The 26,055-nt window shown below is 44.9% G+C and overlaps 1 protein-coding gene across 1 annotated transcript in view; it reads right to left on the bottom strand.

The window, feature by feature from the left end:
* Window positions 1–26,055, bottom strand: part of MBD6 (methyl-CpG binding domain protein 6) — a 489,030-nt gene that overhangs the window by 253,520 nt on the left and 209,455 nt on the right. Inside the window, exon 6 of the mRNA XM_069653591.1 lies at window positions 1,638–1,806. Within this exon, the coding sequence (XP_069509692.1) occupies window positions 1,638–1,806 (169 nt within the window). The remainder of the gene's footprint in view (window positions 1–1,637; window positions 1,807–26,055) is intronic.

Genomic DNA, 26,055 nt, shown 5'->3' with positions numbered 1-26,055 from the left:
GTAAAAAAAACAAATCACCATCTCAAGAGCCTTTTATGGCTCCCCCAGGGTACACCCAATGCTCGGTTACATCTTGAAATTGATAGATGTCCCATAGGTGTGATTGCTGAATCAAAACCTATTGTGTCCTGGCTACGACTATGGAAGACTCAGTAACTTGTAAAACTCAGGGATGATTTGGTACATAGGTTGTGCCTTAAGGGAGCCATGAGCCTGCCATGGATGGCACAAGTTAGGAAGGGCCTTTGTTACCTTAACGAGCAGGAAGTTTGGTTACATCCTATGATGATTAAACCAGCAAAGTCCAAAAGTATTCAAACTAAATTACATGATGAATTCTCCAGAGAGAATGGTGGGAGCCTGTAGGAACCCACAGCTGGCACCCATTATGTAAGAATAAAATCTGACTTTGGTTTTGAAAAATATATGGATTTGATTAAAATCCCCGGCCCCCACGCCCACCACCGTGCTCGTGCATTTTGAATCAACTTTATATTAGGCACCTTGAATGGGGCAAAGTTTACCAAGTCATGGGGACAGGGGAATTTGTGAAGAAGATGTCCTTTATGTGATGTTTGTGAAGAGACTGTAATCCGCTTCATGTTTTTCCCCCACAAAACTAGACGATTGATATCTCTGTATCTTAAACCCTTTTTAAGATCTTCGGGTACTCGCACTGTAAGTCAGGCACTGGAGTTATGTAAAAGCTCTGACGATCTGGAAAGGGTTTATAGAGAAGTTAAATACATACATTGTGCCGGGCTTGTCAGGCCCAAAACACAATAAGAGATACCTCTGTCCCCATTCTTTTATCCAAGTGGAAGCTGATTTTGCCACACTATCATATTACATAGAGGCCAATTCTGGGGGTTACAAGTATTTTACTATCGTTCAACTTTCCCTCCCCCAATTATTATCACGGCAAACCCGAACTTGTAATTGGATGAACTTGAGGAACTGCATTTTATGTAAATTTTGATCTCATCTGTTTTAACCATGTTTTTATATATTCCTATGCATCTTTTTATGTGATTAAATCATTTTCTGTGTTGTTCTTTTATGGCTCTGAGCCGAATAAAGGTTATGATTGGTTAAATATCTTTTCATATCACGCTTTGCTGAAAAGTAGTAACATGTTGCATATTGAATTTCTATGCTCTAAGAGCGGAAGATGCCTTAAATCCTGCTCAGTGCCCATATGCAAGGTATGTTCAGGTCTTATGTGAGAAATGTGAGTGTAAGTGCTCTAGGGAGAGCCATTGAGAGAGTACATGAGTGATAATGCCTATTAACATAACAGAAAATAAATGATGTGCCTCAAGGGTGCACTGGTTCTATACATTCAGCATGATCCTGCAAATACAATAAAAAAAAACAGGTTTTAGAATGCTACAAACAACCTGTATAAGGTCCACAGGGGGCATTTAAAATGACTGTTGTCTGTCAATAGTTCTGATTTTTAAAGTGTCATTGAATAGGGAAAATTAATTTTTACTGACATAGGTATGCTGGCCTATACAATTACATGAGGGATTGCACATTAAGGAATAGCGTACATTACACTATGTGGCTTTCTAATGGATCCTGGGCTCAAAGTAGCACTAACAATCAGTGAGAGCGTCAGTCAGCTAAATTACCTCCCGGTTGGTTTTGTAGTGTATGCGGTGAGTCCTCTATGCTTTTGTACAACGTCGCCATGGCCACAATTTTCCTGCGGTGGTTGCAGAGCTTGGTCATGTCTTCGCCTGCACGGACGTCCTCTGCACTCCTCTGTTTCACAGCAACTGTGGGGTCAAAGTTAAAAACCTGCAGAAGGTAGGAAGCAATAACAATGACTAAGATAAGTTCAGTATACAAGAACGGATGAAAATTAACTAAGCAATACAGAAGACCTCAAAATAGAGGCAGAACCAAAATATCAATGAATTTTGCAGTGGTCATCCATGAACTTAACCAAAAGATTCAGCCGTCGCCATGCAGAATTCCATTGTACTTCTGAATACATAGGAGTATATTTTAAATATATAGCACATTTAAACTAAGAGCTTTGAAAGTGTCAAACAAATATGTTCAAAAAGCAGAATCATTTTGACGATAGGCAGGCTACAAGTAAGCAGTTGTTCACAAATCTTATTTCAACCACAGACAGCAGGAAGTCAAACTGGGCAAGGAGAGCATGCAAAGGGAGAGAGTTGCAATGAGAAGGTAGAAGAAGCAAGATCGGTTAACAACTCAAGTCTGTCAAGAAGGGTGCAGAGAAATACCAATGAAAATGGTGTGCAGACCAAAGTGGGTTATAGGGTTTACAAGGGAACAAGAAACCAAAGATAAGTGTGAGCCAAATCATGGATACATTTAAAGACGAACCAGACAGTGAACAGATTGATCAGTTACACAATGTAGGGGAAGGCTTTGGAATATTGCAGTAACTGTAATACAAGAGATAAAACCAGAATGATTATAGTTTTTGAAAAGTATGCATACATGGACTCACTTTTTACCTTTCCATGAGAGTTCACCAAATTTGGCATGCAAATGATCTGGTCAGATTCAAACACTGAATCGCATCTATAATTGCATGTTGAGCATGACCCACCCCATCCCTTTTCCACCCGTTGCACTGTGTCTTCACTCTCAAGAGGGGAGGATGAGCAAGGATTGCGCTTCTAAGCAAGTACAAGCCACAGAAAGACTAATACCTGGTAAATAATGTTGGTCTTCTGAGGTTTCTGAATTTGCTTAGATTCATGTGCATTGCACAGATTAGTGAGCAGAACCTGTTGGAGGTGGTGCGTGAGCTGAAGGATCAGTTGCAAATAAATGTTTTTAAATGGCTTGCCAACTGGGGAATCTTTTCTTGCCTGTGTGTCTACACAATAGTGCTGTGTGAAAGTGTAAACAGGACTTCATGTAGCCATTTACAAATTGCTTCTAGTGGTACTTTAGCAATGAAAGAGTGTGTTGTGTGTGCAATATGGATAAAAGGAAGGCATTTTCTTGATAATGTGTAACACAGTTGTATACACCAAACGACTGATCCTCCAATAATTGACTTTATGAAAAAAATCACCTTCCCTTCCTGTTGCCAATGTGATAACGGGCTGATGAGTTTTACTTCATTTTTTGGTTCTATTGAGGTAATACATGACTGCCCAACAGAGATGAAGTGAATGCAGTACTCTTTCTCCCCTGTGTTGTGTGGTTTGGAAGAAAGCTGGTAATTCGATTGATAGATTGAAATGATACTTGGAAATGTCTTTTGAAAATAATCTAGGGTGCGTCCTTAATATCACCTTATGTTTGTGTATTGAGACAGACAGTTTTCAGACAGTCAATCCCTGCAGCAAACATTCATTTGATCGAGGTGACGGAAATGATAAAGTCAACCTTGTATGAAAGTTCCTTTAAGGGAGCGCTATGCATTGGTTCAAATGAGTAACCCATTAGTTTACATAGGCCTGCATTAACATCTCAACAGGCACTGGATGTGCTACAGGTGGGTATAAGTGTGTACACCCTCCATGAAAGCCTGGACAACTGGAACCTTGCACCAAGTGTTAACTTCTATTGTGATATTGTATATGCTGCCAATGCTGCCAAATGCACCCTGCATGAATTGTACACTAGACCAGATTCAAGTAAATTAAGCAGATTGGTAGCAATGTCTGATGGCAAACAGTTAATGGGGCTGATGTACTTTTACGTACACCACACCACAAACCGCATCCATTTATTGAAATAAAAATGACAGGTATTTGGCTTTCTTGCCTCCCTCAATATGTCCATACATTGAGTGGATAGTTGCAAATGACCAAACTCTATGACCTCAGGAGCCAAGCTGCCAAGTTGATTGTCTGAGGGTTCAGATAGTTATTTGCTGCTGTTCGCAGGTTACGTGAGGGAGCAGTTTGACTGGTGGTCGCAGAGCCATGTTAAGCAGGTGCGAGTACCATGTCTATCTGCCCATCATGGTGCAATGGCCATCATAGTAGGTGCTCCCAGTGCTGTCCCTGAATCGGGTTGGCACACCTGGTTTCCTCTTACCAGATACTGCAATAAAGTCGAGCAGCTCGTATGCACTTCCAAGCAGTGATGGGTCGCTGACCCTGGTTGGCAGACCTGGATTCCTCCTACCAGGCACTGCGACGAAGAAGAGTAGCTTGGATGAACTTCCATGCTGTGGTGTCACATACAGACTTGATTTACTCCCCTGCCAAGTACTGCTTTCATATGTTTTGCTCTCTTTTTTCTCAGGGTCTCCCTGTATTGGTATGAGTCGCATACCCAGTTGCAGTATTTTCCCAGAGTTTCCCCAATGAACCTAGTACCTCTTCTGTACATTGGACCTCCAGTAATTGGAAGACTGGTGTTGGCGGCTCTGCCTTGGTCCCTGCGCCGCTTCTCTTTCTACTTCAGGGTACACTGCAGGGCCTCTGCAGCATTGGGTAATGGGCATCTGGAGTTCCTCTCCGTACCCACGTGTTCAGGTAGAATGTTTCTGCCTCACCCCCACTTCTCCTTCCGCTTTGCCGGTCTGCTGAAGGCACACCGACATGAGACGCTGTCTCTGGGCTCTCACGTCCCGGGTAGCCTTCTCTGCTCCCTCACTTTCAGCTTCCTCTGCAGCGGCTCTGCAGTGAGTAAGTGTTTCGTGCATTGCCTCGGCCTGGCCTCTACTACACCACACCTTTCTCTCGCCTGCCGGTTACAGACCGTCTCTACTAACCCATAGTGCCAATTCTGCGTCTCGGGCAGCAGTTTTCTCTGCTCTCTCCCACCAAGTTGGGCAACCTCTTGGCTTCGGGCTCCTCCGGGGAGGATCTCCTCTTCTGGTTTTCCTCCAGGGAGGACTGGGCAACTTGTCAGCTCCCAAAGGTTCTCCCGTCTCCCGGATAGGCAAACTGGTCCACAAGCCCTTCTCTGGCAGCACATCTTCCATCTTCCTGTCTCCTCGAGGGAGGGTTTGTTAGGCAAAGTTTGTATGCAGTACCCTCTGGGACCACTACACACAACTAGGACTACAGGAGTAAGCAAAACCAACCTTTGGTATAAGTCTGTACCACACAGGCTTATCTCAAGAGGGAATGTGAGCTTGTAAGGGTGTTACACAAAGGCCCACAATAAGAAGTATTCAGATAAACACTTATACTCAAGGTTTCTTGGTAAAAACACTTCTTAATTTATTACACAATCATCTATAAAGCATTCACTAAAAGGAAACCACCACTATCACACAAAAGAATATACTACAATAATGATTACTAAGCATGTAAGCTCCCTTGTTCCTGAGCCTCAGTCGTAGGGACAAGAGGGAGGACGTCGGGGGGACTCCTGCACTGCACGGGGACAGATCACCAAGCTGGCAAAATGGCAATTCTTTGATTCTAGTTGCTGTTCTTCAAGCACACAAACTTGTGTCCTTCTCCCTGGTTAATCCTAACCAGCTCTGACAATGGTGCCCAGGTGGCTTATGGATTGGTCCAACCAACTCGAAGGAAGAAGTCGTCCTTGAAGGTGCTTCTATGTCGACGTGAACTTGGAGATTTGGATCTGCAGCACGGCTCCACCGGGCAAACCAACGGTCCAGTAGTTGCAGCAGCCGTCCTCTTCCAGCTCGTCTTCGGTTCTTTCGTTCCAGTGGTCGACCCTGCCTTCCAAGCCAAGAGACTCGCCTTTTAAACAGTTTTCTCCCTTTCATTCCAGCCTAGCTGCCACTCACCCAGCAGAGACAGTCAGCCAATCACGCCAGAGTGCAACTGGGTTTCCTAGGAGACAAAGCACGGGAGTTTCGGGCCCCTCCCTCACTTTCTGCCCACCCCAGACAGTCAGACGCCAGAGGCAGACTTCAGTCCTCAAGCCCGCCAAATGCATAGACACAAAGGGTCTGAGGGTGCAGAGAATAACACTAGAAGGACCTTTCCAAAATAAAATGGCGAAAAAAAAGAAGACCGGGACCCATTTAAATAAAGGGGGCTTAGGCGACATCTTGAAAAACATGGCTCCCGCGATTTTTAGCTACCTGTGTTAGCGGTCGGGAAAAATAATGGTTGTTCGTTGTAAAACACTGCCACCAGCCATTTCGAGAGGAAAGGGTAGCAGGGGACTGCTACATGAGTTTCTAGACACAGGGGATACTAGGTAACCCCTGTAACACTCTATAGGAAGATAGTGTGTGCTGTGTCTAGGAATTTAAAAAAAAAAAAAAAAGACTAGTAAAGTCAATTTAACTTTACTTACTCTGGGAAACAGTAGTTTATCCCAGAGCACATGTTAAACCTTGGGACAGCCTAAAAGGCTTTCCAGTGTCACGGCACTGAGGGTGCTTTGTGACACACATGAAAAGATGATGCCTATGGAGTTCTCCAAAAAACCCATAATCAAAGAACACAAGAGCAAAACACACATCAAAATACATGAGAGAGTGGGGAAAAAAAGGCTCACACTCACTCCAGGTAAATAATCAAGTCCTCAAAATCCAGCAAAGTTTCTGGGGGTCTCTATGATGAAGGGAATTAGCACATTTATGAGAATTCTCCCTAACAGGGTTTGACAACACTTCCTGGATTCCCTTTATTTATACTACTGTTGGACCAAAAGGAAGTCAGCAACCACTAGACTGGTCAATGTGGTTCCCATAGGTAAAATGTACGCTTCCACACTTTTCCCTCCTTGCAGTACTGATCTTGTGGTTCCCTTGTAAGTCGGAGTCCTCCTTCGTCAGTGTACTGGGAAAGGGCTCTTCGCTTAAGTAATTCCTATTCTTCCACATACCACTACTTTCTAGGGGAATAGTAGGGCGACAAGAACCCATGATCCTATTAAGGAAGGGGTTGTTCTCAGGGATTTAGGAAAGGGGTCTAGGGTCAGGTGATTGGTGGAGATACTGAATTCTCTTCAGATAGCCGGCCCCTGTCTCATGGGGGGGGGGGGGTTCTTCCCATGGGATCCTCCTGCTGCGTACCAACCTCAAAGTGACTATCAGAGGACTCAACTATCAGACCTCCTGAGGAGGGGGCTCACCCTATGGAAGGGGCAACATTCGAAAACATGTCACAGAACTTGGATGCGAAGCTTGGGCATTTTGTGTTTTTCCACTGTTGGTTGAACATGTTGGAAAAATCAGTTTGAGTGTACCAGTACAGAGTTCCCATTGCTATTCTTTTACAAGGACTATGCTTAAGCGGTTGGCGAGACAACCGATTACCCTGGAACATGATGTGCCTGCATTTGAATGTTTCTTTGGAGACATCCGTGGCAAATACACTGTGGGAGCAGAGACAACGCTATTGAGTGTGGTCAGCTAAGTTTGTGGATATAAAAGATAGCTAGTATTGTCTGTGTTGATGAGGATAGTTTTTCCCATAAGAACATTTTGAAAATAGAAATGCGCCATTTTAATCGCTAGGAGCTGCAGCAAGTTTGTTTGCCGTTTGGCTTGTTGAGCTGACCACTTCTCCTAGTAGGTGAGGAGTTGACAATGCACCCACACCAAATGGCCAGTGATGCATTTGCTTTGATGGCTACTTCTAATGGCAGGTTAACAAAGGTTCTTCCTTTTACCATGTTCCACTCAGCCCACCATTGAAGAGCTCTTACAGCCTTTTACAAGATGACCTTTTGTGAGACAACCACTAGATCATCTCACTTGCCTGTCACTGTTCAGCTAGCCACCGCTGCATTGGGTGCATGTTGAGGCGAACATGAGGCACGATAAAAACACAAGACACCATCTTGCCCAGAAGTCCCATTGCATTTCTCATGGCTTTTTGGAATATTTGAGCTTGTAGTGCCTCCAGTCTCTTCTGAGATTGGTAAGCCATTGCTTTTTACGTGTTTATTATGACACCAAAAACCTCTTTGTTTTGGTTTGAAACAAGACTTGACTTTCTCATTATTGAAAAACCTTAGACTGTCCAGGAGATTTACTGTTTGTGTGTAGAGGGGGGGCTATTCTGCACACTCTCATGTTATTAGTCAGTTTTCCAGATAAGGGTACTGTGACGAATGTCAATGTTTCATCACTGCTTTAGATGGGGCAGCCCCTTTCCATGAAGGCGCCCCTTTCGATGACGGCGCTACCCGATATTCTCCTTGGAGATGGTGTTCAGCGGGAGGATTTTTCGGGGAGGGAGAACCCCATTGAGAGCAGTGAGCAGCTTGGGAGAACACAATATCCCTTTCCCCATTCCACCGTCCCTCAAAGGCCATCCTTCTCCACATTATTTGAAATCCCATGTATTGTTGTTAGTTATACATCCCAGGTAATAAATACTTGAACAAGGAAGAGGCCGCAAGTAATGATGATTACTAACACGAACAACAGTACATGCTATAGCCTTTGCAAGGTCCCGATTGGTCCGCTGTCATTCAAAGGCAGATAGGGTACTGCAAGATGGGAGTCTTCGTTCTGTGCCCGGCACAGACCACGAGAGGCTTCAGGTACGCGGAGGCCGGCCAAAGGGAGAAGAACATCTTGTCCCGGAGAGAAAAGCACTTGCAGAAGACTCGCAGCACAGGATGCAGACTGAAGGAAAGGAAAGATGCTTGCCTTAACCGGAGCCGCAGGAGTGCAGGGAGACTGACACCGAACAGCAGAAGAGGCACACAGAAGGTCAGCGAGGGTGCCAGTGAGGGACGGCCCACGACCTACAGGTACAAGGGTGGCTGATCCCAAGGTTGGGGAGATCCAAAGGTGGTAGGAGGCTGGAGGCAAGACGTATGCGACATCAAAGAGGCAGAATAATTACACGAAGGGGGTCTGGGACCCATGGTGGGAAGATGAACACAGAAAAGTAAGAAATACAAACTTTGCATATTTAAGCAACAGCCACAGACCTTGGCAGGAGAATACCAAGGCTACAGTATATAAATAAAGAGAACTGTAAGAACATACAAGTTAAGGGTGTCTGGGACCCATTCTGGGGAAATACCCCCCCAACCAGTAATATAAACTTTACACATGAAAGAGAGATTCAAGGCCCTTGGCAGGAGAGTGAACCAAGGCTGTGGCTTGAAGAAAGATCTGGGAAGCTAACCAAGTGAAGGGGGTCTGGCACCCATATGGGGGACGAGTACCCCAAAGCATAATACCAACAAATACAAAGCTTGCACTTTCAAGGAACACTCTGAGATCTTGGCAGGAGAGTAAACCAAGACTGGGTGAAAGAGAAGGTTGTGTACCCTACTTGGCAGGAGAGTAGACCAAGGAGGGAGTACTGAGAAAAGGAGCCACGCAGGGCTCCAGATAAGGCCTTTTTACAAATGAAAATCTTGTAAATATGCCGGCTTTATTATTTTCCTGGGTACATTTACACACCGGTTTAGAGCAGAGGGTAGTGCAAAAGTCCGGTTACTTGACAGAAACCAGAAGGCTTCTTGTGATTTTTATCTACATGGATGTAGCCAACTCTGAAACCTTTCAACAAAATAATCTGCACACTGATCAAAGGAATGGTTTCTTTCCATTCAGCGTCAGAAGTACTGTGCATGCTTTCCTAGAATTTTATGATTGTATAATTAATAAAATGGAAAAATAAGTTGTAATTTTTTTTTTTAACAATTTATGCTTTTTTTCCAGTGAAAGCAAAACAGTATTGCACAATTGTATTTTTCAGAGTTCCTGTGCTGTGTGCATTATCATGCAGAGGCAGATCATTTTTACACTTCTAATTTAATTTACAGTCTAATTATAAAAACAGTGTGTAAAATGATGACTATGCACAGTCTAGTTTACATCCATTCAACCTTGCAGTCAATGGGGTACATTGCTATAAATGGTCAGTGGCAGCAGTGTTTTCGCTCAAGGGTGAGTAATTGTCATTACACTGATCACAAGTGTTATAGCCTCTCAAATCTTCAAGACTACAAATAAAACATCCAAAACCTGACTCTCTAAGTGCAAGCGCTGTTCAACAACAAATTAAAGTTACATTGCTAATTGAAACAGAAACTAAGCAAAACATGTCCCTGTGATAATCTTGATAGGTATTTAACTTTATGCAGCGCTTCATAAATGGTTCATACATCTAGGTACTGTGATCATTATACCTCAGTCGATACTCAGTTAACCAACCTCTGAAGGATGTTAGCCAATAAGATAGCTCAGCCAGTTGAGCACTCGTTGCTGCAATCTGTGTGATCTGTGGGTTGCGGGTTCGAATCCCGGCAAGTCCAACTCAGACTTTCATCCTTTCGAGGTCGATAAAGGAGTACAGACTTTGGTTTGGTGGCAATTGTGATAAATATGTTCTATGTACAGTGCTTTGCCAACATTTGACCACTAGATTAGATATAGAATTTAGCATAGAGTTCTTGCCTCTCTGCACTGTTGTACCATAACACTGGCATACCATTAGGTAGTAATAGCCCCAGGAAATTAGGACGGTCATTAACCATTAAATGATAATTTTGCTATCGAATCTCAAAACCCACAATACAAATTCATGTATGCTTTACTATATAATTAGCTAGATTTTTGTGATTTCAACAGTTAAATATATACTGAGAGATCAAATGGCCAGAAATAATGAAAGGTGTATTCTGTCACAATGCAGAAAGCTGCCGCATAGTAATGATTTCCATACAGTTTTTTCACATGTCGACTAGATGTCGCATACATTTTACTCGCTTGCGAAGGAGAAAAGTCATTTTTACTCTCTTAAAATCACATTTACTCTCAAAGTTTAAACATAGAGAGTAAAATACTCCCACCTCAAAATCTTATCTGGAGCACTGGAGCCATGCCCTTGAATCTTGTGGAACATTCATTGGTTTTCATATGCTGGAAAGACTCTGGGAAAAGGGAATCAACCCCTTGAGTCTTGTGGAACTTTTGGAACATTAAGGTTTGATCTACAAGGTCACGCTGTAGGTCTGCAGTCAAAAGATATTTACCCTTACACATTAGTTTAGTTTTATTATTTGGACTGCACACCGAACCCTGAGATAAATGGGCGCTTGAGCTTGTGACATAGTTACAGATGCATACATTTAGAATACTTTGGACAGCAGTGCTTGTCGACCATAGGTTACAGGTTAGTCGGTTTGCAAATTAATACATGTAAGAGCATAGAATTGTCGCTGGGGGTTACAGTTTGGTCAACAGTGCAATAAATACGTTAATACAGTGTGAAATGTGTTATGGAGCATGGTTATAGCAGAAGAGGATAGTGGATGAGCCTAGGGCCTGTTAGAGTTTTTGGTCAGAGAGTCAGATCTTCACTTTGGCGCTGAAAGACCAGAAGGAAGGTTCAGCTCTAATCGTGACGGGGGGAGAGTTCCAGCATTTGGCGGCCAGGACTGAGAAGCTGGCTCCTCCTGCCGTTTTTAGTTTGTACCTAGGGATAGTGAGGCAATGGGAGTAGAAAGATCTAGTAGGTCTGGCTGGTTGGTTTCTAGAGAATTTGTCGGAGATATATTTAGGGGCGGAGTTAGACATTTGTGAGTGATAACTAGCGTGCAGAGGGAGATTCTATTTTGCACCGAAGGCCAGTGGGAATGCCGTCTAATGCTCAATATATGGTTAGACCTGGGGATGTTTAAAGCTGATCTCAGAGAGTTATTCTGTAGGACTTGTAGTCTATTAAGATTCTATTCTGAGGAGCCTAAAAAATAAGAAATACATTTAAAAAAAAAAGAAAGAAAAAAAATGTATTACAATAGTCCAACTTTGATAAGAGTAGTGCCCTGGCTAACGTGATGCAACTGTTGGGGGACAGGTATGATTTGCAAGCATTAATCAGTTTATTGGTATAGGCAGTTGTTGAGGCAGTGGCGCTCACTTGTTTAAGTGAGGGAGTAGAGTCTAGATATACTCCTAACTAATGTTTTGGCCTCCTTTGCAACTTTATTTGGTGTTCCCGTCAATGTTGAAGGAGGTGTACAGACGGTCACGTCTGTTTAGACGAGCTTGGGATCCAGTGAACAGGAGCTCCGTCTTTTAATCATTGAGACACAGGCTGTGGGCCGCAATCCATGTCTGAATTTCAAGGTAGATTTTGTTTATCAATTTGGAGTCATTTTCATAGCAACCAGTCAGCGCAATGAGAATCTGGGTGTCATCCGCGTAATTCGTATATGTGACACCCATGTTATCAAGACGATCAAAGAAGAGCTTTGTGAAGATGTTGTAGAGCATCAGGGAGACGCATGAACCCTGTGGTACTCCGCAGTAGATGGGGACTGGGGCAACTGAAGCTGATGGTGCGAAGACCTTGGTAGTTCGGTTAGAAATAAATTATCGGATCCAAATTGAGGCGTTTGTGGAGAAGGCAGAGGCTGTGGTTAGATGTTCTGTCCAGTATTATGGACCTATAATTGGTAGGAATGTTGGGGTCTAAGTTCGTTTTTTTAGGAGGGGCAGAACCCAAGCCTACCTGAGGTTGTTGGGGGCCGAACTGGCATTGAACGAAGAGTTAATCACAGCGGCAATGAAAGGGGTCAAGTCTTTGGCACCTTCCTTAATGACTGGGGCAGGACAAATATCTCCCTGGCATCTTGACAGTTTTAAGCCTAGAATAATATTTTCCACTTCTTTCGCTGTGACTGAGGAGAAGGGAGGGCAGGAGGGGTGTGGGGGTGAGGGTCCAGCAGGATGTTAGTGTTAGAGCTATTGGCCAGACTGTTTTTTTTGTCTCTATTTTAGTTTGTAACATTGTCACTTTATCAGATAAAGCCTTCTGAATTTTGGTACACCAATCCACAGCCTTCGCGCATGCTTCTGTTGGTGGAGCTGGAGTCTCCAGTTCCCTCAGAATGCTGAAGAGCTCCTTGGTACCAGATTTTGCATTTAGGATTCTGTTATTGTACGTCTCTTTTTTGGTGTTGAGGAAAGCAGTTTTATAGGAGGCAGCAGCAGAAGTGAACACTGCCTTGTTGGGAGTGGTAGGTGCTTTCTCCATATGGCTTCGGCAGCTCTTTTGATCTTGGAGGGTTTTTAATTCAGTCATAAACCATTTATTAAGATGGGCTGCCGGTTTAGCTTTTTTTAGTTTGATGAGGCGATGTTGTTTTAAGCTAGTTCTAGGGTTTCATTGTATAGGTCAACCAATTTGTCCGAGTCTAGGCCGTTGTAGTTTGGCGGATCCAGGATAGCATGGAGCAGAGATTGTAGGTTTTGAAGCGTTATGTTCTGGTTATTTCTGGATAGAATTTGAGGAGCAATGCTAGAACTGGGATTAGGGGATGCATTCTCCTGAATGGAGAAGGTGATGCAATGATGGTCTGACCATACGGTGGGTTCATTCTGGAGGATTGTGGTAGAGCAATTGAGATCTGCCAGCCAGTCGTCCAACGTTCTGCCCTTGTTGTGCGTGGGCCCGAGGATACGTTGTTTAAAGCCCAACTGGGATATAGAATTTTACACAGAAGTGGCGTTCGTGTCGCTAGGGTCATGCAAGCCCAAATTGAAGTCCCCAAGCAGGATAATTTGAGAGCCTGGTTTGGTATTTTGAGTTAGAAGGTCTGTAATGTCTTCCTCAAAGGAGGAGATGGACCCCGGGGGTAAGTAGATTAGATGCAGTAGGATCGTTCTGGTTGTTGAGAGAGGGAGTTTAGCTGAAATGAGTTCTGCCGAGGGGAGGCACACATGAGAAACGGCTCTAAAGCCGAGGTGGGTTTTGGCTACTCCCCCCTCCTTTGCCTGTGTCTTGTCTCTATCTGTCTTGATGATGGTGTAAGCCTCAGGGAGCGCTAGAGAGAGGGCAGGGCCTGCTGCCTGGTGCAGTCAGGTTTCAGTGATGGCGAGAAAGTCTATGCAGTTAGTGGAGATTAGATCAGCAATATCGAGTGCGTGTGCAACCAGCGAGCATTCATTGATGAGGGCTCCTTTGATGATAGGCTATGTGAGGCGCTCGCATATGCTGGGATATAGGTAGCGATGGGCTGGAGTTCATTAGGCTTCGTCGTCTCAGCCAGGAGGGTGGTGGGCAGAGTAGAAGTGGTTTTGGTTGAGGAATGACAACCAGTAGGCCTGGTAAGGGTCTTGCAGTTTAAGAGGCAAGATCCTAGGTCTCTCATTTCTGGGCAGGATATCAGTGGAGTGGGTGTGAGGCGAAATGTTGGATCCATTCCGCAGGGCTTAAGGGGATGCTGGGGGTGCCAGTATTATTAATGCAATAGGCAGTAGTGGCGGCTTTGTGTGATGTCTGTGGGATGAAGGGGGGTAGAAAGTTTGTAGGTGCAATTGAATGGAACAGAGGGAGGATAGTGGCCATGGTGAGTGTGACTCTACTTAGGGAGGCCATAAGGGTGGGGATGTGCTAACCCAGTAACACAGCTCAGTATCACTACTAGATATCGCAGTGTTTAAATATCACAGCTAAATGTCACAGTGGGCTAAATATCACAGCTAAACTATCACAGCTGAATAACACTGCTAAATATTGCTGCTAGGTGTCATAGTGGGCTGAATAGGGCGAACTCAGAAGTGCTGACAGTCAATATTGGTGGTACACCTTATATTTTGTTATGCAATACATTTGGGCATCAATATATTGTATTTATAAAAAAGAGGGGGTGAGGCGCACACTCTAGTTCCCAGCTTTGTGTACCTTCTGCAGTTCAGTTGGTCTTCTGCTCCAAGCGCTTCCATGCCTCTTACAATCTTCAGGGAGGCAGTCTGTTCAGGTGTTGCTTATTAGTTCCAATTTTGGCCTCAGGGAATTCTGGTAGCTGTAGTCAGTGCTGGTAGCCAGGAACGAACTCCCCTCCAATAGCACAATATAAATCCCACGGTGGAATATATTGTAGTTAACACAATTGCTCAAGTGTTAAAACGTCCTGGAGACTATTCTTGAGGGGGCGCCCTACGTGGCTAAGCTTACGCAGTACAATTTAGTTATCACAGTACGATTGGCAGCAGCGTTAGACCAAGATTGGGTTTCACATTTGGCCACTATATTAACAATTAACGAGTTAGCAGTTAACGTCAGTGGTATAGATAGGTATGTGGCTGATTAGGTTGTCGGGCACAACACATGGCAAAAGACAGTTGAGTAGTTGAATTGACGATAGCAGTTACAAGTATAGCCATATCTGGACACAATGCAGTATTAAGCTCAAAATCATTCGTATCACGTGAGAGTATGACTCTGAACATGAAAATATGGCACAATGAGGATAGCCGGGGTATTCACCGCTTACCGCGTCAGGTTTTTGTCCAAAGCATGATATGTTGCAAGGGAGTCTGATCAGCTAGCGGCCAGTGTCAGAATGGGTAACAGACTATCGCAGTCTAATGTGGTAGAAGAGGGGTAGTGCTGTAAAATGGGCGCCTTCCAGCCCTTTTAAGGCCCGACAGGCACAGACATGGGGGCCTTAGTCAGGGAGCCTTTGTCTTGTGAGGCCGGCTTCCGCTTCCGGTCACCCTCAAAAGGCTTTAAAAGCCTGACCTACGCTGGTTGCTATGCAACCAATATTTAGCTTGTGAGGGATAGGTTAGGATTTGGACACAGGATGGCAAACTTTACTTTGGACATTCTGACACAGGCAGTTTCATTAGCTAGTTTGGCTGAGGCAGGGAAGCCCGTTTTAGAGATGGGGCTAGTTAGGTTTTCATCCAATTCCCGCCACTTTTTTTGGTTATTAATAAAAGTCTTTGCCAATCAACATGACACCTTTGTGTCCGTCTCTTACTCCTAGATCCTCACAGTACACTGGGATGCCCTTGCAGCATGTGTGCTGTCACCACTGCAAGTACTTTAATGAACGGTTGCCAAAGCAATTTCAAAAGGGAGCACCTTACACAGAAAATGTCTTGAGATATTTGGAATGACCTGGGAACATTTAAATATTAATGTGTGCATCTTTCATAACCAATGAGATCATATAAGCTTGCCTTTTCAGCAGTGGAATGAGCTCTTGGAGGGTATTCATTCTGAATTTTTGTGGTTTGACATATATGTTTTCTGGCCCTAGGTCTAATACCAGCCTTTTTGCTTTGTTGTCCTTCTTAAGGACAAGGAAGTATTGAGATTAGATACCCTTGTGCACGTGGTCCAGAGGTATTTCGATTGCTTCTTTTAGGATGAGTGCTTCTCTCGCTTCTTGGAGTAGAGCAAGAGGATTGTGCAGCATTTTTCTTTATTGCAGACATGGATTGTGTGGTTAAGATAGAAGCGCCACAAAATATCCCTCCTTGACTGTGCTTAGTACCCACTTGTCCAATGTTATCCCCTGCCATGCATGGGCGTAAGATGCTACGTGTCTCCCTACTGGGGAAACATTTGAGGGGACCACTACTGCTGTGGAGTTATTTTGTGGCCGAGGCCACCAGTTCAGGGGTCTGGCCCCTACCATATTTGTGCTGTCGCTGTGCTCCTCCGAAACATGTTTGTTGTGTCCCTGAACTAGGGAACAATGCATTTACTGAAGGCTCGTGGGCTATGTGACTGGATGGGTCTGAAAAATAAATTCAGACGATTAGCAGAGGATATCCTCTGCTGATATGTTCTGTCCATGATCTAATTTAGAATTTCAGCTTTGTAGTGTGTTGTGTACTTTTTAGGACTTTCCAAGAGCCTTGTCCACTGCCTTACCAAACAGATGCAAGTCTTCTATCGCCTTGCCCAGCAAGTGTGCCTGTGTCTCGAGTTTCACCAATGAGCTTCCAAAGCCATGCATCTCCATTGTCGCCACTACTCCAGCTGGGCTGAAAGTGGCCTTTAACATCTCAGCAAAATGTAAGGAGCTTGGACTTGAGCGTAACAGCTCTAAAACCACAGTTATGGTCTAAACTCCCATTCTCGAAGCCTTTCCAGGTAAAACATGAGGCAGATGGCCATACACTGGACCAAATGGGGCCTTTTGACTACCTAGGGATTAGATTCAATGAGGTGGGGGGTGGACTAACCAACTCCTCAAACCCAAGGTAAACCTAACTAAGTATAGTGAGGCCATACGGTCCTATTTTTCAGGACACGGTAGTGGTCCAGTTTCCCATCCCTAGCATTATTTGATTAAGAAGCTTTACCTGCACCCATTTATGGTGTAGGGATATGGGGCGTTGCAAGCACAAAACTGTTGTCCCCCGTTGAGAACATTTTCTTAAAGAAGTGGCAGCTCCTGCCTAAGAATGCCTCAACCGCATGGCCAAATCTAGAATTGCAAGTACTGCCTCCGGCTGACTAAGTTGCCCTCAAGCCAGCACTGAATTGGGTAAGAGTTTGATATTCCCCGAGCCTGGCCCACTACAAAGAGGCCCCGAGTGATTTTTTTACAACTGGTAGGTGCAAAAAGCGAGGGCTGGGTCCTCCATGTGATAAAGATGCTGTTCAGGCTAGGCCTTAGACACTTTTGGGAAAAACCCAATCAGCGTCATCGTTCTCTTAAGGCAGAGCTTAAGATTATCGCCAAACGCATGCCTTTGGGATCCTGCAGTCCCGAAGACAGCGCCTGAAAAATGGCACTGTATTCCTCTTGCCAAGTTCGATGGGGAGTAGTAAACCCTTTCTGGATAGCATACACCCACCTTATGAGCATTCTTTATATGTCCGCTTTAGACTGGGTCTACTGCAAACTGCCTGGTAAACACGAAATTGGTCCGCTCATAATACTGCTTGTTGCCCACTCTGTAAACAAGCTGATAAGACACTGAACCATTTTACATTGTTATGCCCGCCTTTAGTAGAACGGCATAGGTATTTATTAACTCTTTTACTTGGCATAGGGTTGAGAAGCATGAGGGAATCAATGCAGTTCCTCATTAAAATACGATGGAGTGGAAAGTGGTATTTGCCTCTGCCAGGTATGTTCATTGTGCCTGGCTTCTAAGAAGAAAGTTGTTGGGCATCGATTTACCTCTCCCCACAGGCTACCCTCGAGGCTGTAAGCTGTTGTACCCACCCCCTGTAGTTGAATACATTTAATTTAAAAAAAAATGTAAATGCACCTTTTGAGGCTGCAAGCGTTGCTCTCCTCTCAAGGACTAAGTTACATTTTAAAGATGCTTGTTTAATTTACTTTACTTTTCCACAATGAGTGTGGCCTTATCCGCCTTGGAATTATAGTCTGTCTTATTGTATTTTTTTAGGCTAACTGAATGTGATTTTAATCAATTGTGATTGTGTGTTGTGCTAAAGGACACATCTGAATAAAGTTTTGAAAGCGAAACGATAAACTGTGGCTCCTGCGACTAGACGTCCTGCTGTTACAGCAGAGTAATGCATTTTTATAACTGCAGTTGCCAATTGTGTTCACTCATTAAACACCTTACACATGGCAGTTTTTAGTGGCTAGGGTACCTCTTAAATTAATTCATCCATTTTCTCCCACTGTGGTCTGTTGTACCTCGCAGTTAATTCAGTGGCATTGGCGATTTGTACCTCATATGCTGCTAATGTGTCTAATTTTCTCCATAGGGTGTACATTGTTTTGATTTCCTTTTCTGGTCGGTATTCATTGTTGGACAATCTTTTTCCAGACCTCTTCCTAGCTGTTGTGACAACCAGGGAATCTGGGGCTACTGGATCCTTAATGTAAGGTGGGCCGCTGTGTGCCGGGTCGTATTTTATTTCCATACGAGGATGAGCCAGTTTGGAAAAACACATTTAAGGAGGAAGATGCACTCGGAGACAGTTTCTTTTCTTGAAGTAGGCCTTCAGTAAAATCAGTATCCTTGATTCATGCATTTGGATCCCATATCTGCTTGCTACATTTTTAAGTAGATAGGTATACAGACACTAATCCTCTGTAGGTGTTTAGGTTATGGGTCGCTCTACCACATCAGGGGAGGGTAAGGTGTACTCATCAGGTTCACATTGAGGTTTAGCTTTTTTGGCTTATATGATGTGTTCTGTGTATTCATGTTTCCTCTTCATGGGCTGCTGCCCAGTGTTCCATAAAGGAAACCAGGTTTGCCCTAGTAGTATTGATTTGTTCTATGGGCCATTTTCTGTTACGTTATTTCGCCCTTGGATAATGAAGTAGTTTAAGAGCGTGTCTCTGCCCTCTTCCAACTCTTCCAACTCATTAACTATGATTACGCCTTAAGACGTGGGTGTAGATGGTGTCGACATCTGTGGTTTCAACGTTGAAATATCAGGGTTCGAAACACAGGGGAACTTGGAGCTATAGAAGAGCCCGGTTAGCTGGACACCAACACCTACAATGAGCTACTTTTGGATCCCCAGGCCAACAGATGCAGAACCAAAAAAAAGAAAAAATGAGCAGAATTTAACTCTGTGCTTTTGGGATCTATGACATTTAAAGGATGAGGGGTCATAAATAATGCACACAATTATATATTTGAATCTTACGTGGAATTAAGACTTGCAGAACGCTATGTACTAGCTCCTAGTTTCCCAGTGTTAGCTCCTGGTCACTAATTAATGCTGGATACCCAGGAGCCACTTTTAGCTCCTTCTGATCCAATCTTAATTTTGATCCCTAAAAGATACTTGTGTGTTTTCGTTTTTGTGTGCATGTCTTTATGCTTGTTTACCTGAATCAGTCGTGCTCTACATTTTATGGCTGCTGGCCCACAATGCTGTGTGTGTATATGCCGAGTAGTCGACACTCGACTAGGAGTGGCTTCCCTCCATTTTGGATTTTCAGGGCAGGCATCCAGTGAACAACACTGTTTTGAGCAGTTCTCATCCACTTTCGGTTTTGACGCAGACAGTGTGGCGTTCAGTTTCGGACAAGCTTCATTCATTACCTCTATAGAGGAAACTCGAAACTAGGTGTTTTGCTGTTGTGTTTGAAGTTTAGGCGTTCTTTCCTCTATCCAGAAATCTAGACATCCTCATCTCCATACAGCACCGTGCTCCCAGCTCTAGGTAATCTACCGCCTCGGCTGAGTCCAGCCGAGCTGCACTCCAGCGTTACAGCTGTGCTTCGAGTGAAACAGCAGAACTATGTCTCTGCATAGTAAGGGACCGCAACCTTAGGTGCTCCATGTTAGGCAAGATTGTATGCAGTACCCCTTGGGTACAACAACCCTGGCCTCCTGGCAATTAGGAACCCAAGCTTTGGTATAAGTCTGTACTACACAGGTTGGTAGCGTGTTGAACAGCCAGGTTTATCTCAAGAGGGGTCAATGTGAGTTGTAGGGGAGTTACAGAGATTCACAGTGACAAGTATTCAAATAAACACTTGCACACAACGTTTCTTGAATAAACAATTATTAATTTATCAGTCAGTTAGAGTAAGTCTTCTTCAGAAGGGAGCAATATAAAAGCAACACACAAATACACTCCAAAACTATACACTCTTAGTTTCTAAATCAGTAAAGACCCTTCTGGGATGGCCCACCGTCGCAACATACACCCTCAGGTGAATTAGGGTGTTAGGGACATTAATATCTTACTGTTGCATTTAGAATACTCTTAGAACTTGGTCAAAGGTAAAGCTTATTAGAACAAACAAGAGACCACAAATATTCTTAAGCAGGCAAATATTTTTGGATCCCCTAAGCAGAGTCATTCAGTATAACAGGTTAAGCCAAAGTCAAAGGGAAAAAGTCTTATATGGGCTGAAGCACTTCTGGTAGGCAAGTAAGAAAAGTCTTTGCACAATGTTTTAGAAGTCTTTGATTCTTCTTTCATTCAATGTAGGGCCACAAGCGGTTTAGACTTGTGAGTAGTAGAAGATGCAAGCAACTCCACAATAAGAGGTAAGTTCTCTCAGACTTTACAGTACCTTGGGATTGAAGAAAAAGTGCAGCAGATGACTTCTGTTCCTGTGCAGCTCTGCAGGTCCCACTGTTCCTGGGCCTCAGTCGTGGGGACAAGAGGGAGGACTTCTGAGGACTCCTGCACTGCAATGAGACGGTCACCGCCCGCAACTGGCAATCTTTCAAACAAGTGGCACTTCAGTGTTTCAGATCCTCGCGACTGCCGCAAATAGCAACACTGCGGTTTTCTGGCTGTCAAGATGGACTTTCCTATCTTCTGGGGTCCCGCATCTGTTGAAGGGGGCTCAGGCTCGGTCAGTCCTGCTTCCTGGGAGTCCAGAGGATCTTCCTGGAGCTCTTGGCCAACTTAAAAGCAACGCACACAATCTGGTGTTCCTCTCCCTGGCTATTCGGTTTCCAGCAGCAACTCTGTGGAAATGCAACCAGCTCTGAGAGGATGTCCAGGTGGCTTACTTTGGAGTTGATTGGTCCCCTCAAAAGGGAGAAGTTGTCCTTGCAGGGGCTTCTCGGTCGATACGAATTTGGAGTTTCAGCACAACAGCAGGGCTTCACCGGGCAAACCAACAGTCCAGGAGTTGCAGCAGGCGTCCTCTTCAAGTTCTTCTTCGGTTCCTTCGTCCAGTGGTCGACTGCCTTCCAAGCCAAAAGCCTAGCCTTTTATTCAGCTCTCTCCCTAGCTGTCAAGTCACCCAGCAGGGTGGCTGTCCTTGCCGGACAGTCAGCGGGCCAATCACTACAGAGTGCATTTGGGTCTCCTAGGAGACTAAGCACAGGGAGTTTTGGGCACCTGCCTCAATTCCTGCCCCCACCAGACACCCTGGAGCCAGAGGCGGGCTTCACTCGTGAATCCCGCCAAAGGCAAAGCGGACAAAGGGACCAAACCACAAAAATGGTCCACAAAAATGGCGAAAAAAGAAGAGCGGGGCCATTTTGACAAAAATGGCACTCTTGAGTGCTTTACTGCAGGGGCGAACGCAGCCCGTGGTATATGCACACCAAGGTAGTTAAAAGTAAACCGCTGCCACCAGCCATTCATAGAGGAAAGGGCAACATAACATTTTTACATGAGAAGCTAGACAAAGGGGATACTAAGTAACCCCTCCAGCACCCCATTGTAAGCTAGTGTGTGCTAGGCCTAGAAAGTTACAAATGTAAGTAAAGTCAATTTCACTTTACTGCTCTGGGAAACAGTAGTTTATCCCAAAGAAGGTATTTAAACCTTTGGGAAATCTGGAAGCTTTCCCTGTGTCACTGCACTGAAGGTGCTGTGTGACACAATGCAAAAGATGATGCCTATGGAGTTTGTCAGACTCCACAACCAGAAGAAACACAGTGTTCAAAATCACATTAAAATACATGAGAGTTGGAAAACAAGGGTCTCACTCATTTCAGGTAAGAAAAACCAAGTCCTCAAAATCCAGCAAAGTTGCTGGGGGTCTCTAAGGTGGAGGGAATTAGCACATTTCTGAGAATTCTCCCAACACTCCAAAACCCCCACAATACTCAGAACATATGGGTGGCTAGGGATAGTTAGCCCAAAGGATCAGGACAGCTAAACCGCCCACAAAGGAAGCTCCATCCACCTCTGTCCCAATCTCCTCTCTAACCAATCTGCTAGCTATCAGACCGTAAGACCCCCCCACCCCCTCGACCACGCCCCCTCGTCCATAACCACAGTCTACCATAAGAAGCCAAAGGACAACTACAACCCAAACAAAACTCAAGAAAGTGTTGCTGGCGAGCAAGGGCCCCTGCGACCGAAACACAATAATGGAAACTCATTAAGCTAGTAGACTCCAAACGACCACAATATGCCACGACACCGAATGGGACGATGCGAGAGAAAACTAGGAGTAAGAACAAATCAAATGGAACCACATCATGGCACCACGTCAAAAAACGGGCACAACACCGGAACACACACCCTTAAGCATGACAGAAAATAGAACAAACTCCAAAAGAGGAGAAAAATCTTTATACCCAAAACCAAACCTCACGACGGGCCACCCACCAGAACAATTCACAACCACCAACGATGCAAGACGCTACAGCAAGAGTCCAGAGCCGCACAGTAAAAGACCAGAAACATCTGGAAGGAACGGGAAAACGTTGCCCTCACTCCATATATCACCAAAACTCTAGGGCACCAACAACAACTGCAATGAGACAGGAAAGGAACCAGAAAAAGTCTGGACCCAATACTAAACCTAGCAGATCTTCTCAATTACGAAACAGACACTTCTGAACACACCTCACATCGTGAGAGCAACAAGGAAACCCGCCGCCAAGACCACCATAAAACGAAACCAAAAACAAAACAAAGCAGTGTTGAAAAAAATACACCAATCTAATCTACGCAAGATTAATGTCCAAACATGCTACAGAGTTCTATGATCTACTCTACGACGATGGAACAAACATCTTATTTGTCACAGAAACCTGGTTAGATGACATCAAAGTCACACCACACAGCTGTCTACCTGACAACTTCAAATTCACACAGGTAAACAGAAAAGGAGGAGGACTTGCAATAGCCTACAAAGAACACCTGAAAATAAAAACAGATGACCCACTTATCAGAAACTGCGAATTCCTCGTCCTTCACCTGACAGCGAACGCCAAATCAAACCTCACATTCATAGACCACCGACCTATGACGCAACCTTCGTAAACACCTTAATAGAAGCCATCACAAACCTGGCCATCAAACACAATCACCTGATAATCCTTTGGGACTTATGGTTTGAAGAAAAGAACGCAAACTCCCAAAAATGCACAAAAATCACTAATCAAGCAGCTCGAGACAATGAAATTACGCCACATGGTTAAGAGCGACACACAGCAGGACACACTCTCAATGCAATCTTCGCCAACAAAAACCTGATCACAACTGCGCCACCAATACAAATGCTATGGAGCGACCACCTAATCATACCATTCGTGATCCAAATACCAGCCAAAGCACCCAAACAGGCCCAAAACCTCAACAGAACCTGGAAAAGAACCTAGAATAGTACTGAGTCTGAGGGTAAGTGAACTCGGGTGACTAAGCCAAAGAAGGCAAATAAACTCAAGAGAGTTATGACAAAAGACCCCATTAGACAGATTAAGGCCATTAGGAGTGTCATAACCCCCTACCATAAAAACATGAAATATTCTGTTTGGGAACACTTGGAACTCTATGAGCAGATGGACACTTTTCATCTGAAAGACAACCCGAACTGCATAGAGTATGTAAAATGGACATTCTCCCCCGAGTACTCCAGCTTCTTTGCTGGACTGGAGGACCAAAACCATTCAAGATGGTCCACCTACAGGGCGGCCATCTTAAAACACTTTTCCACCCACAGAAACCCCCAAGAGGCTTGCAAAGCGGCCTACTGCAGTGCGGTGAAGATCAGGCCCCACGAGAATTTGTGCAGGAGTTCAAACGCGCCTCTGCACATACCGCTAGGAGGGTGCGCACGGACAGCACAGAGTTTGTAACCACCTTCTTTCATGCACTTCCAAAGTATATTATGACCCAGCGGGTGAGGGATTTCCATGGCAAACTATCTCTGGACTGGGTCATAGAGCAGACGACCCTCATTTATGCGGTCCAAAAACCTGCAGAAAATAAAAATCTGAACAAAAACCCCAAACCAGCCAACACGCCTGCTGCAGTAAGGTGGAGGAGGTGAAGGTTGCCCCCATTTTAGACCTAGAGATGGGGAGCTTAAAAATACACCTACACAAAATCAGCAAATTCAGAGACCCAGGAGGCCTTCAGGCCAATCTCAAACAGGTGGCAGTCAGGGAGGTAATCCCACCAATGGGACCCCCAACTCAACTGATTATATCAGTCCCAGATACAAGGGCAACCGAGCAATCCTGGGGTATTTATGGACTCCCACAGCCCAAGGGGCGGGGGGGGGTCCAATCAGGTAAGTACTGCCCCAGTAAAACTTCCCTCCTAACTTCCCCCAGGAGGGCAGTCATTCCCCAAATGCTGGGTTAAATTCCCCCCCCCCCACCCCCGATGCTCACAAACCCCAACCTGAAGGACAACCCTCCTTTCATTCCCCTATTTCAGGAAGCCAGACAACCCAATCCGGGAGAAGGGAGGCCAAGAGTGCAGGGTTACCAAAATTCACCATATCCAGGGTACAACGGCAGAAGGGAATCCTGTGATCCAACTAGAGTTGACCAGAGACCCCCATATCAGCAGGAACGGGTGTCCCAACTGGAGCGCCAGGTCCAAAACCTTACCCAGGATCTGGGTCGCACGTTGAGGGCTCAAAAGAACCCTCAGATAAACATGGCGGCTCAGAACCCCAAAAACCAAGGGTCTGGCACCCCAGAACAATGATGGAGAGAAAACCCCGACAACTCACCGGTTCCAGAGGAGGCGGCACGGGTGGAAGGGAGGTGTAAAGCCCTAGAGGAAGCTTCCTTCCTTACTTGTGAAAAGCCCCTGTATACCCAGGAACCGGAACCAAAATCACCTGCCCCCGAAAATATGCAAACCAAGGAACGGAGGGTGGGTAGGAGAAAAAAATTATTCAAAAAGGCCCATTTTGTGGAGGAAGTTGGTGTCCTCCAATTTGAAGGGGAAGAATCCTTAGAAGATTCTGGGGAAAAGATCTTCTCCTTCAGGGACGGGGGAACACCTCCCAAAGAAAAATGGGTCGCAAGAGATTTAAATGAAGGCTGGGTGGATGTGGGGACTGAGTCAGAATCGCCCATCCTTGAACCCCAGAATGAGCATCCAGGAAACCCAATAGTAACGGAGGGATCCCAAACCTCACAAACCAATTATATTGACTGCCTCCAAAAAGGGTGGGGGGGGGGAGGCAGCCCAGAATCACAAAAAGGGGAGCCCAAAACTCCCCAAATGGCAGAATGTCAAATTTTGCTTTCAGATCCCCAAAATCCAACACAGAATTACGCCCAAACTACCCGTGTTGGAGTCAAAAATAAGGAAATTGACCACCCAGCTTGCCCAAAATGCACATTATCTTTGCCCCCTTCAGGAGAAGGAGGGTAGATTTTATGCCCCGGTCCAGGTGCAAGGGCAGTGGACATTTCCGGCGCTGGTTGGATCCCAAGCCACTCTTCTGTCAAAAAGGGCCTTTGAGCAGCTAAATTCAGGAAGGTGGGAGAGATACCAGATCCCTCTCACCCCTCTTCCTGGACAACTACAGAGCTTCGATGGGAATGAAATTCCTGTCGAGGGGACTGCACATTTGGAAATTAAAATAGGGCGACACTAGATGAAGCACCCGGTCATAGTCGTGGCTCCAGAGGGAACCCCCCCCCTGTCTATTAGGGAATGACATCCTTCGTAGGTAGTCTCCCCTAATAGACTGTGTGAACAAGGTACTCTGGACCCAGACTCACAGGCCAGTACAATTAAAACAGAGTGTCAAGCATGTTAGTCTAAA

This window comes from Ambystoma mexicanum, chromosome 3q (genome assembly GCF_040938575.1).
Source record: "Ambystoma mexicanum isolate Mex_15411 chromosome 3q, UKY_AmexF1_1, whole genome shotgun sequence".
Lineage (NCBI taxonomy): Eukaryota > Metazoa > Chordata > Amphibia > Caudata > Ambystomatidae > Ambystoma > Ambystoma mexicanum.
This window is presented reverse-complemented; position numbering and strand designations above follow the sequence as displayed.